Source organism: Phyllobates terribilis, unplaced genomic scaffold (assembly GCF_046119375.1).
Source record: "Phyllobates terribilis strain yellow unplaced genomic scaffold, ASM4611937v1 Scaffold_9__5_contigs__length_417890890, whole genome shotgun sequence".
Taxonomy (NCBI): domain Eukaryota; kingdom Metazoa; phylum Chordata; class Amphibia; order Anura; family Dendrobatidae; genus Phyllobates; species Phyllobates terribilis.
Window position 1 is genome coordinate 369,813,276 of NW_027362769.1, and position 16,803 is coordinate 369,830,078.

At 40.7% G+C, this 16,803-nt stretch overlaps 1 protein-coding gene across 2 annotated transcripts in view; it reads left to right on the forward strand.

The window, feature by feature from the left end:
• Positions 1–231: 231 nt before the first annotated feature.
• Positions 232–16,803, forward strand: part of SRL (sarcalumenin) — a 33,571-nt gene continuing 16,999 nt past the window's right edge. For both annotated transcript variants that reach the window (XM_073648255.1, XM_073648256.1), the window contains exon 1: positions 232–344. In XM_073648255.1, the coding sequence (XP_073504356.1) occupies positions 284–344 (61 nt within the window). In that variant the 5' untranslated portion in view covers positions 232–283. The remainder of the gene's footprint in view (positions 345–16,803) is intronic.

Consider the following 16,803-nt stretch of genomic DNA (forward strand, 5'->3'; position numbering starts at 1 on the left):
CTCTGTGAGATATTATATATCAAAACAGTGCTTCTGTAATATGGCATGCAACAGAATCCATAAGAGTAAGAAAATTATGTAGGTATTTCTGTGTGTCGGTTGCAGCTGAGTTAATGACGACGTGCGCTTGCCCTAAATTCTTTTTTAGGGTCACAAATGGTCAGAACTGTCTGTGTCAATGGGCTGTGACCACCTGTGATCCAGCCTGCAGTGACGTGTGCATCCAATGCCAGCTACAGTATATATAGAGGAGCCAACCATTCCAGATTTCCTGGCTGACACCATGAGAGGACCAGGGTTATTCTGCTGCTGCCTTGCGGCCCTTCTCCTATTTGTGGGAGCAGGTAGGCACCCCCTTATTTTTCCTTCTTTATAAATGGGCCACGTTGCTTGTTACTGTATTTTTAGACTCCTGTGATTGATATTTTGCTACTAAGTAGAACTTAGTTTAACTCTTTAAACCTTAGACTACGGGGCTGCCTCTAAAATACAACAGCATTTTTTTTTCCCTACCAAAATGACTAAGAGAAAAAAAAAGTGGTAAAAATATAAAATATATATAAAATAGATAAATAAACTTCTTGTTGATTTTTTTCTGTTATGAGTGGTGTTACAAATATTTTTAAAATGTATAAAAAAAATGAGAATTTTAAATACATGTAATTAGTTTTGCTATATATATATATATATATATATATATATATATATATATATATATATATATATAACTTTTTGTAGGTTTTTTTTTTAGTTATTTTATTTTTCTCGCTTTAAGTATTAACCCAGTGCCTGAAGTTCTCAATATCATTTTGCACATTTGATCAGTCAATGACCTTAAAGTGTCTGATCAAATGGGTAAACAGGAATTTTGCAAAAAAAAAAAAAGCAAGTGCCATTTTTTGCACTACATTATTTTAATACATATCTCAGACTCTTTTTTTAAAGGGGAGTGCTTCTAAAATGTAAAAAAAAAATATGTATTTGCCACCCTTTACTGTTTATGAGCCCCCCAACTCCACAATCCCATCACTTGCATATATGTGTAGTACAATGAGTGATTGATATCAGAGGGGGTACACCCCTCGGAGAGGTCTAGTATTGGAGTTTCCAAATAAGAGGACATTTTTTAAAAAAAAAAACAAAAACTGAATTTTCCCTAAAGTTTGTAATCCCAAATACCGTTTTTGGGGAAGTAGAAGTCCGTCCTGTATTTCTCATTGTTTCTGAATCTACTTTTGGCTTTGGATCAAAAAACCTGCACCAAAAACTTTTTCAAAAATTGCATGTGTGATACCCAAAATGTTATTTTTTCCATGTTATTTCGTTAATTGTGCAATTTATGATCTGAAATTTTAGAAACTGTCTATAAAGCACGGTATAACATGCAGCGAGCTGATGAACAGCTGATAGCCGAGGAAACATGAGGTGTCCCTAGAGTCCGAAGTGGCAGCTGCTGTTAAGGGAGTGACAGGAGACATAGAGTAATATGGGAAGTTAGGGTACTTTTTTTGGTACAAGGAAGGTTAAAAATGAAGGTGTCTGTCAACTTCTTTGCATAAATGGTAAAGGGGGAGTCTAGGTTTGGCGGGGAGTGGACGCTCTACAGCACGGTGATTAGTTGACATAATTATATTACCTTTTTTTGTGCTTTCAATGTTTTGATGCTGTTGTTGAATCCTAATTATTATATTTTGTAATTACTGCAGTTTCCGAAATATGGAGTTACCCTTAAAGGCCCCCATGCACATTAGCTTAAAGTCACTCCTAATTTTGGTGGGATTGGCCAGCTATCTATTCTCCTTTGATAGTCCCACCGATCCCGAGAACGGGGCTCCAAATCTGGAGAACTGGGCTCTCCAGTTCCCCATCTTGGATAAAGTGGAGCGGTACATGCTAACCTCATTACTTATGGGACTACAGTAGATACTGGAGTGCAGCATTTGGTGATTTCCAGCAGTCCCATAGACAATAGATGGAGAGGAGGTCAAACACACACAACTCTGCTCCATCAAAGCTCTTCCGGGCTCAGTTATCAGTATCCACCCACCCTATGGATAGGGGTATTAAATTAAGAGGGAGTCATGACATTTTCTAATAGATCATAGATTCGGAGGAGAAATTGTCATTGGTGAAGCTTGAGCATCTTGCCACCACTGCTACCCCAAAAAAAGGACTCTATAGAGTAATTGAAGCCCATAGCTGAGAGCACTGCTTGACAATTTCCAGCAGTCCCACAGACAATAGATGGAGCAGAGGTCAAACATGCACAACTCTGCTCCATCAAAGCTCTTCTGGGCTCGGTTATCAGGATCTACCCGCCCTATGGATAGTGGTATTAAATTAAGAGGGAGTCAAGACATTTTCTAATAGGTCGTAGATCCAGGTGAGAAATTGACATTGGTGAAGCTTGAGCATCTTGGCCCAAGACTGATGTCCAAAAGAAAGGACTTTGTAGAGTAATTGAATCCCTTTGACCTAGCACAGAGACTTCCATTGCAGGAAACTCAGAACAGGCCATGCAAATCAATGATGTGTGCCGTGAATATTGCATCAGATTTTGAGTGATTGATATCTCCAAGCCGTGCCAAAGGGCTGTAGAAAATTCTGTAAATCAGTGGATGTCCCAAAGATCCCAAACCCCAAACCCCAAACGTCACAAGCGTAGTGTTTACTGCTTGATGCAATTCACCGTGATATCACGGATCATCACAGTGTAGTTGCCGCCATGTGCGCAGGCCTAAAGTTACGTCATCACCTGCCAGGGACTTGACTCCTGTGCTGTGAAATATGTCTTTTTATCTACGGTGCTGTACATGTAGGCTATAGCAGGTAGGACGGCAGGGGTTTGTCAGCACTGAGCTGCTGTGTGATATCATGTGCTCTCCGCTCTTGGCAGCGCCGGCAGCTGGCATACTGTACATATCTCTGATGCAATTTTTGTGAAATCACTGGAGGCACCGGATTTGGAGCGGCACGCTACTATTAAAGGACAGACACAGACGTGATTTTATGACTAATCATTTAGGCTTAATTGGTGGCGGTCTGGGACCAAAATAAAGGGGTCCTGGAAGTAAGTGGTGGTCCAGTCAATGGTCCTGCACATTGCACAGGATAGTTCTGGGTACGGCTGCTTTCATTCACAGATATCTATGAGCATGAAAGGTTCAGCCCAGTGGTCGGATCATGTTGGGAGTTGTAGTGTTCTATATATAGAGTGTAGTAGAACTGTATTCAGTGGTTAGTGCATGTTGGGGATTGTAGTATCCTAGATGTAGTGTATAACAGGATTGTACTATAGTCAGGGTGAGTGGTTGAATAAGTTGGGGGTTGTAGTGTTCTGTGTATAGAAGATAATAGATCAGTGGTCGGATCATGTTGGGGTTGTAGTGTTCTGTTTATAGAGGATGATAGAACAGTGGTCATGTTATGTTGGGGGTTGTAGTATTCTGTGTATGGAGGACAATAGAACAGTGGTCGGGTCATGTTGGGGGTTTTAGTCTTCTATGTATAGAGGATAATAGAACAGTGGTCGGGTTATGTTGGTGGTTGTAGTCTTCTATGTATTGAGGGTAATGGATTAGTGATTGGGTTATGTTGGGGTTGGAGTCTTTTATGTATAGAGGATAATAGATCAGTGGTCGAATTATGTTGGGGGTTGTAGTATTCTGTGTATGGAGGATAATAGAACAGTGGTAGGGTCATGTTGGGGGTTGTAGTATTCTGTGTATGGAAGATAATAGAACCGTGATCGGGTCATGTTGGGGGTTGTAGTCTTTTATGTATAGAGGATAATAGAACAGAGATTGGGTTATGTTGGGGGTTGTAGTCTTCTATGTGTTGAGGAAAATAGATCAGTGGTCAGGTTATGTTGGGGGTTGTAGTCCTCTATGTATAGAGGATAATAAAACAGCGGTTGGGTTATGTTGGGGGTTGTAGTCTTCTATGTATTGAACATAATAATTAGTAATTGGGTTATGTTGGGGGTTGTAGTCTTCTACCTTTAGTGGATAGACAAATTGTCTTATAGTCACATTCAGCTTTGGGAGCAGCAAGCACAACCCCCCATGCCATCCGTGCCACCTCGATGCCCGATATCAGCCCTGGGGGGCACATTCCGGGGATGGTCACTGGTCTATACTATATAATTTCGGGAGCTTTCCTGGGACTCCATCATACAATGTGAATGTTACAGATCAGGGCATGTAAAATGACATAAACATTCTGTGGTTCATTCTTCAGAACAAGTCGCCGGCTGATGAGACCACCATGTGGGATCTAATTCACAATCGGGCCGTGTGCAATATGTGAGGGTTAGAATTACAGAAAGTGTTATAAAGTGTTTGGTGCCGACTGTCTGCAGTGTTATTGGGATTCCCTGTTGGGGCCGTAAAAGCTCTGACCGTCCAAACCATCTAGAATGTCCCGAAGTCTGCCAAAAACTCAAGTGTGCGGGGGCGGCACATGCCTGAAATGGAAACCTTAAAGTGAAATGTACACAGTGCATTGATTGCAGTCTGTACGCCATAGAGCGCCTCCTACAGGTCATCTAATTTACATTCTTAAAGGGGTTGTTCTCTAAACAACATTTATCACACGTCTCCACGGAATAGATACTAAATGTATCTGTCAGCGAGGCCCAAAATCTCCTGTGTGAATGGAGCAGTAGTGAGCACGTGTGACCACATGTAGAAAGTAAATAGAGCAGTGGTCGCACATGCTCACTACCACTCTACTCTCCCAGGGGAGTTTAGGACCCCTGATCTCGTAATTGGTGGGCATCTCAGCAGCTGGAGCACCAGCGATAATACATTTGCCAACAATCCTGTGAATAGGTGATATATGCCAGCGGCATAGCGCGGGGAGGCCATGTTGGCAGTTGCCCTGGGCTCAAAATTCTTAGGGGCACAAAATGTAAAAAAAAAAATAGCAGCTACTTCACTACTGCCAAAGATCCGGTGCAGTGCACATGCCCCAATCTGCTGGCCAAGTGCCCGGATCTCCTGGCAAGCACCACTTTACCTGCCCCGCCACTCTCCGTCACCACCCGCATGAGTCTGCTGGGGAGAAGAGGACATAGTCGCTCAGATTAAGTAAATAAGACAAGTATAATTTAATAGTATTTTTTATGGAACTTTTTTTTTGTGGGGTGACACAAAGGTGGCAACGTTTGGAGGGGCATTATTACATTTTAAGGGGGCACTACAGCTTTTTTAGTGTGTTAGGGGGCACTGAACCATTTCATTATAGCTTGTCGGACCTCATTGACTTATTATAGGGTCTGCCGCAATTTTCCTACATATCTGAACAGGACCCCCAATGGCTGTGTGAATAAAGCAGCTACGACTATAATGTTCCCTGATCTTCATGGATCTCCTTAAAGGGTTTTTTCCATTACTTTGGAATAATTTATACCTGTCCAAAAATAACAAGGATGATGGTCCGTTATCAGGTAACTCCACTGTATACATTTCGTGTAAGGGTCCACATAACACTGCAGGATCACCTACAATAAGGCCAAGTTCACACATTGCAGGTCCCCAGCAATTTACATTGTAATCCAAGTCAATCCCATTTAAATGTTGCATTAAAAAAAAAGGTAAAAAAAAAAAACTACACAAAAATTACATTTTTCTTTGGATTTTCATTGCAGATCTCACCCAAGAAGACCAGACGAAACATAGTCAGGACTAGATAAAACCATTTTCATAGTAGCCGCATAGCAGACGTTGCATCCTGAATGGCATTCCTAGGCTACCATGGCACAATAGTGCCAGTCACCAAGCATAGGAGCGATGCTAAAGCCACATCTTCAGTTGTTGTGAGCTGTTCGGACAGGTGTATTTTTTACTGCCCCATAAAATGGTCACCACTATGGCCAGACATTAGTGCCAACGGAGCTATGTGGAACTCCCTTCCCATCCTGGGTCGTCCCCAAGAGGAATGCCATTAAACCACTAGAGGAGCCATCATTAATTTATTGCATATTCTTCATCTTTTGGACTGTTTTTTTTTTTTCTTTTTACTTCTTCTATTATTACATTTAGATCCCAAAATTTGCAAATCAGATTCTTGATTTCTTTGATTGGGTCCTATAAAAATGTGGCCTCTTCCCTAACCCTCTGTGAAAAGAGAAAGGACCAAAAGGGCTCCGAACATATGGGAAAGAATTGAACAAAGCACAGGGGAAGCCGGCAATGTTTCGATGGCTTCCCTCAGGAGTAGGCTTGACTATACCCTTGCTCGCCCTTGGGTAAATTTAGGATGCTATCCGTTCCCCCAGGCTCAGAGTGCGTAGCTAATGATTCAAGTCAGCATGCTAAGTATGGAAACACTGCTGTAACTGGAAACCAACTGGCTCAGAACTGCCAGATCCCTATTCTCTGTTTCTAGCGTCTCTTCTGCCCTATACTGTCCCTGCATGGTAAACTTGTCTTTACCCCCCCTCCCATTGCTCTGTCAAACTTGCCCGCAGCTGCTCGGCCCTTACACTGTCACACAGCACAGTTGCAGACGGTAGCTCGATCCTTTTACGGTTACATCTTACTCTTAGCTGTGGGTCCGTCAGCTGGCAACCAAATGGGGCTTTATCTGGATATATGGACCATTTGACTTAAAGGGACACTAAATCTATTGTTCATGCTATTTTCATTTAGTGTTCAATTAAGTACATTGTCTTTAAAAAAAAAAAAAAGGGTCTGCTATTTTTTCCAGAAACAGTGCCACTTTTATCCGTTGGCTGTGCCTGGTATTGCACTTTAGTCTAGTCCGTGGAAGACTAAAGGAGCAACACCACGGACTAGGCTAAGACTTCTAGAAAAAAAGCCGACCCCTTTTTTTAAAAAAAAAAAAAAAAAAAAAACCACTAAATTTAAAGTCCATACTGTCTATAATCTATTGCTTCCTGCTATCAGCCATTTTCAGCTCAGGAACAACTGTCTGAAGTGTTTTATAATGGCACAATAGACTGGTAGCCCAGAAAAACAACAGCCGCCACAATTACGATTTTATACCAAGTTCTGAGTGTTGCAGATTTTTAGCTTTCAGCAGAATCATTCATCACTAAGAAATTGTGGGAGAATGAACAGCAACCAATATATTCTCCCTATCACATCATGGAGGATTAGAGGATAAAACTGACCACAAACCAGAGAGATCATACAGTACAGTATTAACCAACTATAACAATCATAACAGCGCCATCTGCTGACTGCTCAATGAAGAGTCAAGCATAAGCCTGTAGCTGTTGTATCCTCACATACTAAAACCCTCCAGATACATGGGCAAAGGCAATCCTATAAAGTGAGGACTATTTCAGCATGACGGATACCCTTTTGGCCAATCCTATAAAATGATGACTATTTCAGTATGATGGATACACTTTTGGCCTCCGTTGGATGAGTGGAGACAGAAGAATATGTTTGGCGTATATCTGGGAGGCAACCATAGTGTCCAAATGTGATGTTAACAGAGCCCTGGCCTAATCAAAGAGAACCCGGCTCATCCATGAGGCCCAATATTTTCAATTAAAACAGTGTAATACTTAGTTTTGCCCTGTGGAGGCACTGTAGGGAGTTTGAGCACTCGTGAATGAATGCCTTTCACCCAATACAGCTGATTGCGAAATCCATGAAACCTTGTAATGAACAAATTGGTCTGGAACCCATCTAAAAAATAAGGGTCATACGTGGAAGGTCTCAAAAATATCATTGCTTTTAAGTTTTAGAATGATATATTACATTACAGGGACAAGGTCATATACCACCATCATGGGTAGATAATGGGATATTTTGACAGTCTAAATTGGTCTTAGGAGCCTAGGAATGGGACTATCTATGTAAGACCTTTGTGAAGATCTTTCCTTGATTTGTATAGATATGTGCTATTACTTTTAATTACTTTTATGTTTTGCCAAACTACATCTCCATGTATGTCCTGACAACCGTAGCACATACTCTATTACAACCGACTTGCTTTCTAGGTAAAGCCTCCGGATGTGGTTGACTAATGGTCGATATGAATGACTTGACCTCACATCTTCTCACTACTACTACTACTGCAATTTGACCAAGGACAGTGGGGTTATAAGGAGCCCCTATCACATGGCATTATTTTGGCAAGGCAGCCAAGAAGTGAGATTTCGTCATATTGATGACACGACGGATCTGGGAAATGGGTCAATGAAACCATTACATAAGATCTGATAAGCTGGAGATGAGTGCTATTGGGATCTTACTGTGAGGGTTTTCACATTTTATTTAGCCTAAGTGTTGTACGGGATCGGCATGCGTTAACGTAGCCCTCTGATGATGTTCAGTGACCTATTGTGTTAATACCCTAAGTGTTGGTGGGATATCGCTATAGGATAGTGAAGCTAGCCATTCACTTGGGATACTAGTCAGGCAGATTGATCCTTTGGAGTAAAAAGGGGTGAGTGTTTGTGAGATGTGAAAAAAAAATCAGTTTTTAATCTTTAACTAGGAGTTCCATTAGAAACTTTAATTCCGAACTTCAGTTCTTTTGTTCTAGAAAAATTAACTATTACTGTAATTATTTTTTATCTAAAGCATCAGTGTTCCATTCTCCTAGCCCTCAAGCATCAATGTTTCATTATTCTATGCCTGAAGTATTAGTATTCTATTCTGCTAGGCCTCAAGCATCAGTGTTCCATTTGTCTTGCCCTCAATCCTCAGTGTTATAGTCTTCTAGGCCTGAAGATTGAATCCATTCTTGTAGGCCTCAAGTATCAGTGTTCTATTCTTCTAGGCCTCAAGCATCAGTGTTCCATTCTTCTAGGCCTCAAGTATCAGTGTTCTATTCTTCTAGGCCTCAAGCATCAGTGTTCCATTCTTTTAGGCCTCAAGTATCGGTGTTCTATTCTTCTAGGCCTCAAGTATCAGTGTTCTATTCTTCTAGGCCTCAAGCATCAGTGTTCCATTCTTCTAGGCCTCAAGTATCAGTGTTCTATTCTTCTAGGCCTCAAGCATCAGTGTTCCATTCTTCTAGGCCTCAAGCATCAGTGTTCCATTCTTCTAGGCCTCAAGCATCAGTGTTCCATTCTTCTAGGCCTCAAGCATCTGTGTTCCATTCTTCTAGGCCTCAAGCATCAGTGTTTCATTCTTCTAGGCCTGATGAATTAGTATTTCATTCTTCTAGGCCTCAACCATCAGTGTTCTATTCCTCTAAACCTCAAGCATCAGTGTTCTATTCTTCTATGCCCCAATCATCAGTGTTCTGTTCTTCTAGGCCTCAAGCATCAGTATTCTGTTCTTCTATGCCTCAATCATCAGTGTTCTGTTCTTCTAGGCCTCAAGCATCAGTATTCCATTATTCTAGCCCTCAAGCATCAATGTTTCATCCTTCTAGGCCTGAAGTATTAGTATTCTATTCTTCTAGGCCTCAAGCATCAGTATTCCATTTGTCTTGCCCGAAACAATCATGTTTCATTCTTCTAGGCCTGAAGTGTTAGTATTCCATTCTTCTTAGCCTCAAATATCCGTGTTCTATTCCTCTAGTTCTCAAGCATCGTTGTCTCATTCTTCTAGGTCTCAAGCATCAGTGTTTCATTCTTCTAGGTCTGAAGATTTAGTATTCCATTTTCTAGGCCTCAAGCATCAGTGTTCCATTCTTCTAGGTCTCAAGCATTAGTGTTCTATTCTTCTAGGCCTCAAGCATCAGTTTTCTATTCTTCTAGGCCTCAAGCATCAGTGTTCCATTCTTCTAGGCGTCAAACGTCAGTGTTTCATTCTCCTAGGTCTGAAGATTTAGTATTCCATTTTCTAGGCCTCAAGCATCAGTGTTCCATTCTTCTAGGTCTCAAGCATCAGTGTTCCATTCTTCTAGGCCTCAAGCATCAGTGTTCCATTCTTCTAGGTCTCAAGCATCAGTGTTCTATTCTTCTAGGCCTCAAGCATCAGTGTTCCATTCTTCTAGGTCTCAAGTATCAGTGTTCTATTCTTCTAGGCCTCAAGTATCAGTTTTCTGTTCTTCTAGGCCTGAAGCATCAGTGTTCTATTATTCTAGGCCTCAAGCATCAGTGTTCCATTCTTCTAGGCCTCAAGCATCAGTGTTCTATTCTTCTAGGCCTGAAGCATCAGTGTTCCATTCTTCTAGGCCTCAAGTATCAGTTTTCTATTCTTCTAGGCCTGAAGCATCAGTGTTCTATTATTCTAGGCCTCAAGCATCAGTGTTCCATTCTTCTAGGCCTCAAGCATCAGTGTTCCATTCTTCTAGGCCTGAAGCATCAGTGTTCCATTCTTCTAGGCCTCAAGCATCAGTGTTGCATTCTTCTAGGCCTCAAGCATCAGTGTTCCATTTTGTTAAACATCCATCATCAGCGTTCCATTCTCCTATGTCTCAAGTATCAGCGTTCCATTCTTTTAGGCTTCAAGCGTTAATGCTCTATTCTTCTAGACACCAAACATCAGTATTGCATCGCTTTAGGATCCTTGATGTTCCATGGAGCACTGCTGCTTATAGTCTTGAATAATTAAACATTGTTGACTGAGGTCTAGATCCATGGAACACTTAAGGGCAGTGCCCTCTTCCGTTTTTCTAGACCCTAGTCAGCAATGTTTAGTTGTTCAAGACACCAAGTAGCAGTGCTCAATCGCTGTAAGACCCTTAGTATAAATTTTCCATTATTCTCGGCCTTTAGGCCTCTACGTTCCATGGTTCTAGACCCCATGCACCAGTGTTCTCTAGTTTTAGACTAGAACATTAGTGCTACATTGCGGTAAGACCCTTAGTCTCAGATTAAGTCTTAGTCTAAGATTGAGGACCTGAAATAGCGTTGTGATATTGCTCTAGAACCCCAAACATCAATGTTCTACTTCTCTACAAAACATTGTTTTTGACCACCTAAAAGCTTTGGGCATTTATATTGTCCCTTTCATGTAAGAACTAATGTATTTCGCGTCTGGCCGCTATTGTCTATGACTTCATACAGGATGGGGTTACACCAAGGCTGCAGGCGTGGGGAAATCTCCGTTCTGAATATCAGCATCTGTTTTAATAAGTAATTATGAAACCTGATATGATGAATATCCCTGAGAAAAGACAGGGGATCACAGTTCGACATTTCTTGGACTTGTTCAAGAAAGGGAATTCCCTTGTGTCTGAAGATGGTTCTTGTACTCATCTACTGGTGAGATGGGGAAACCCAGTGGACGCATCTTCATTACATCCCCAAATAAACTGGCTGATCGCTGGTTTACTCCATTTTTCAGTAGGACGGTTCTTTACCCCTTCACGCCAAGGCCATTTTCCATTTTTTTCATTTTTATTTTTACCTCCCCTTCTTCCAAGAGCCATAACTTTTTTATTGTTCCAATAATTTTTTATTTCAGAACTTTTTTACTTTTCAGTCAACATGGCCGTATGAAGGCTTGTTTTTTGGCGGGATGAGTTGTACTTTTGAATGACACCATTCATTCTACCACGTAGTGTACTGGACAGTAGGAAAAAAATTGCAAGTGAGTTAAAATTGCAAAAAAAAAGAGCAATTCCGCAATTGTTTTTTGGGTTATTTTATTTACCATGCTCACTATATTGTAAAACTGACCCGGGAATATGATTCCAGGTCAGTACAAGTACACAGATACCAAACATGCATAGTTTTTTTTTTATTTAAGTGGTGATTTTTTTTTTTAGAAATTTGGAAGAAAAAAAAATTTTTGCTTGTGTCGTCATTTTCCGAGACCCGTAATGCTTCCATTTTTTGGGATATAGGGCTAGGTGAAGGTTTTTATTTTGTGCCCTAAGCATATGTTTTTACTGATACTGTTTTGGGGTAAATATAATATTTTGATCTCCTCTTATTGCATTTTATTGCAATGTTGCACCCTCCAAAAAAACGTAATTCTGCCTTTTCAATTTTTTTTCTCATTACGCCGTTTATTTAACGGATTAATTTAATTTACCGTATGTATATTTTGATAGATCGGACTTTTACGAAAACAACGATACCAAATATGTGTATTTTTATTAATGGTTTTATTTCTAAAGCGTCAAAAGGAGGGTGATTTGAACTTTTGTGTTTTTTTATTTTTTTCTAATTTTTGAGAACTTTTTTTTTCCACTCTTTACTGTATTTAATAGTTCCTTTAGGAAACTTGAAGCTGCAATCGACTGATCGCTTGTGCTACACATAGCATGATGCTACACATGATAGATTAAATCAGCAGTCATGTACCGGGAAAGATGCGGGCTCAGCACCCGAGCCTGCATCAAAGTCAGGGAATCGACATATGATGTAAGTTTATGTCATATGTCATGAAGGGGTTAACTATTTTCTTCTTGTGTATACAGGGTGGGATTCTGTTTTACAAAGGGTCAAAGTGGACCACCAAAGGATCCTATGGTGGGCTCAGGCACTCACAAAAATGGACCTTAATTCAACAATGCTTTATAGATCCACCATAGACTTTGGAAACTACCACTTGCTACTATTTTGTTATAGATGGATGTCTGTCCCAAGAAACCATAGTCGGACACTTAAAAAGGTTGTCCACCTTTAAGGCCAATGTTTTATTCTTACATAATTGTATGTTGCTTTTTTTAAATAAAAATCATTTTTGTAACTGGGTTTCATTAAAAAAAATTTCACCGTTTGCCTTCTACAGCCTTTGTGTTACACTGTGTATTGCTGGCTGCAGAATGAGTTAACTGAAAATGTGTAATTGAGCTCATTCTAATGTCTATTGGGAGATTATGTAACTCTTATCTGTCAATTTTTGAGTTCCTCTCAGCTGATTTATGACTATACATCACACCTGTACAGGGAAATAAGGAGCCTGTAAAAGCAAAATGATGAAAAATTTTTAATGAAACCCAATTGCAAAAATTTTTTTTAGCCCCAAATATATGCATTTAAGTAAAAATAATTGTCCCCAGAAGTGTAAAAGCCCTTTAATAAAAACATATTTGCCAACTCTTCCAGGATATCAGGGAAGTTCCTGGAAAAAAGAGAGACCTCCTAGATTCCTGGAAGAGTTGGCAATTCTTCCGGGCACAGCCAAATCCTCCGAAAGCCATCAATTTCATAACGGTTTCTTGTGCCCCAGCATCATTTGTGCATTAAGAGGGATGTAGAATGGAGGGAACAGGAAACAGGCAAAGAAGGGTAATGCGGTCTCTAAAAATGAAAAAGTAAAAATTTTTGTGTGACGCAAAAATAAATTTTCCCAAATGGAATCTGCAAAAGTTGGCAAGTATGTAAAAAAGAGTGGTGGTTATGTTAATTGGTTATAGAGGGGCTTTTTTTGTGCAACCTTAATGTGTAAAGTGGGACATTCCAAAATTCAAGAGACGACCACTAAAGGGGTTTTCCATGACTTTGAAATTCAGCACGCCCAATGATCAGCTGATTGAAGGTTCAGCACAGTGCCACACATTGTGTAGTGGCCGTAAATGGTACTGCAGGCTTTCTCCAATTCAATAGTATTGTTGAGCGCTTACAGTGCCATTCATGGCCACTACACAATGTATGAACCTGCTGATCGCTGGGGTTGCCACTAATACTGATATTAATATTCAAATATTAAAGTCCTGTAAAAAATCCTTTAAGTCTGTATTTTGTAGGTGACTTGTGTGGCTCCTGGTAGACTGGCGTATGTATCATGATTTGCTGAGATAATCCAAAAGGGCAAATCTATGTTGAGAAGTGACACTGTGATCTGTATTCGGCCTATTGCTGAGCAAGAACTGCGGTGAACTCAAAGCACCCAAGGTAACCCTACTCCACTTTGGTCTTACCCTCTGTTAGAAGTCCTACGCCTTAGATACCATGGCCCCAATCTGTCTTCTCTAAAACTAGGAGGAGGTATTTGGAATTGGAGCTGTCATCATGTCCATGAATACCCAAACCTAGGACAGGAGAGCCTTGTGTTTGTTTCCGCTCCTAGTCCCTTATCATGGTCCTCAGACTATTGTCTACCCCTATACTGGATATTAATTCCGGTCTTCTGCCGAGGAGTGTCCTGCACAGGACCACCCAGTGGCATTGGCATGCAGTGACCACAATGTATGATATTTTTTATATGAGCTTGCATTATAGGAAAGCACAATCTGCCATGCTGATCATATACAATAAAAATAGGTATGCAAATCCTTACCACCTGAATGTAGGCCAGAGTGACCTCTGTAGGGAAAATGAGGGCATAGGGTAATATTTGATGGCTTACGGCTCCTTCATTTTGCAGGTCTTGGAACCCCACCAATCAAACATTGATGGCTTAGCCTCAGTATTTAAGTATCCATTAAAGGAACCTTAAGATAAACTCTTTAAAGAGGACCTGTCATTTCCCATAAATATCTAATTTTTTAACCTGGTGTAAATGCCGCTGTTCTCATGAATCCGGCGTTGTTTTTCTTGTGTTCCTGTGACTCTGCGTTCCTGAGATATGACCTGTATACAAATCTAGCCTTGTTATCCAAGTGGGCATGGTCCTAAAGTCTCCTTGAGGGCATGCCCAGTTGGCTAAAAAGGCTCGATTTATATACAGGAAAGAAGGGGTCATATCTCCGTAATGGAGAGGCGCAAGAAGAAAAGAAAAACATCGCCGGATTCAGGAGAAAAGCGGCATATACACCAGGTAAAAAAAAATTATTTTTACAGCAAGTAACAGGTCCTCTTTAAACCTTTAATTATCCCTTACCAACTTTATAAATACAGATTGAAACATTCTCTTTATGCGTTCCATCTTTTTATTACATTCTTTGTACTGATTTATTCCCCAAGTGGAAATTTCACCCATCTTGACAATAAAGATCAGAATAAATGGACAGTGGCTGAAATAGGAAAAATATTCTAATTCATCGCAGTCTCAGTAGATGGAAATAAAAATGGCTTATTGTACAGGGAGATTTTACATTGTACATAACCTTTGAGTTATTTTTGCAGATTGTATAACTGTTAAAGTTTTTTTTTGGAAACCCACCACGAATATACATCCAGGCAGAGTCTGCAAAAAGGACCACCTGACACTGACCGGGATGGTTAAGTATTTAAATGTACATGACCCCTTGTCATTTTTAGGTTTGTGTCACCGGAGTCACAGCAGCTACTGTATATAATCATGCAAGCTGTTAAGGATATTAGCAGGATGTGCAACGTCCAGATCTGGGCTCAATCAGGATGTCAATCTTACAAGGGCAATTTGTCCGGAGGAGCGAGGACAATTATATCCATCTGCCTTTGCCCTTTTCCCTCCTCTTGGCTGAGTATTTGAGATATGTCACTTACGCTGCGTCAGCTTCGACCTAAGACGCATACTTTTCCCACAAACCTCTTGGGCCTGGAGGCCAAGTATCAATGACACAAGAGGGATCCTACTGGTAGCTCAGAGCTTTAGTGACCCTATCATGTGGATTATCTCGTGGGGCTCTATCAGCAGTACAGTTAACCCCTTGGCTCTAAAAGACAAGGACACCCAACTCCCATAACCATTGTAGAAAAGTCATCCAAATCCACCAATCTCGGTAGGATCAGATGGCCATCTAATATGTAAAGGGGGTCTCCCGACACTCCACAGATAAACTAAATTGGGGGAAAGTACAATTTCAAAAGCCCAATTCTATTGCTCTCCCAGGAGATAACCCACCGCCAAAAGTTCTTTTTAACCTCTCCCAAATTAAGACTTGGCCGACAGTCTAATGTATGGGGCCTCCAAACTCTCCCCCGAAAGATGATGTTGGGGGAGAGAAGGATCTAGCATGTCCGATTTCCAACAGCCCTCAGCCTTCCTGTCCTCCGAAGCCGCTCAGCAGAAGACTCTGACAGTGGCTCTCTCATTGAGAACACAGGAGCTATCGGTCTGAGCGATGGGCTCCCGTGTACGAGGGGACGGTAGAGATAGCTGCTGGCCGAATGATCAGCCAACAGATTTCTATTCTGTATGGAGGGGTTTTAGGATGTCGGCAAATATTGGCTACATTATAGGCTTGTACTCTCCCATCCCTTCTTCAAGTCTGGTAATTAAAGGAATTGTTCAGTACTAACATATCAATCAATATGGAATCAGTGGGGGTCTGACACCCAGGACCCACCACCGACCAGAAGATATCTGTTCTGGCAGTTGACGGATGAAAGAAATGTATGGAGTGGAACACCATAGCTACGTACATTGTTTAGTGGCTGCTGCTGAGGACTGCAGTTTAGCTCTTATTGCTTATATCCGCCAGATGTCGGACACCTACAGAAATCCTATGTACTGGTGATCAATGAGTTGGTCATGGATAACCCCTTAAAGGGAATGTGTCATCAGAAAATGACCTTTTATTAAAATTTTTTTTTTTGTGTTGCAAGTACTTTTAAGAAAAGGTTTTGGCAATATTTTTTTTCTTTCTTATCATGAGCTATATTAAAAAAAAAAAAAAAAATTAGAAATTTTACAATTTTCACAATGGCCAGTGGGGCTTTTTTTTGAGACTTATACTTCCTGTCCTCTCAGGAAGAGTTTTCAGCAGTCTCCTTATCATCACAGGCAGGGTTACAATGACAGGTAACACGTCTATACACAGCTGATAATGCAGGAACCACCAGACACAATAGGTAACATCAAAGCTTCTCTTACAATGACCTTTGCACACGCTCATTAGATGCTGTAATACAGAAGATAGGGTTGGAGTCTGTTCATTGCAGCTAATGTTCATGTAAATTTCTTGAAACAACAGGAAGTTACAGTCTAGAAAAGCCCCAGTGGCTGGTGTGTAAACTGCAAGATTTCTAATTTTCATTTTTATTATAGATTATTATTTGGAAGGAAAAAAATGTAAAAAATACATTTAACACATAAACTAGATTTA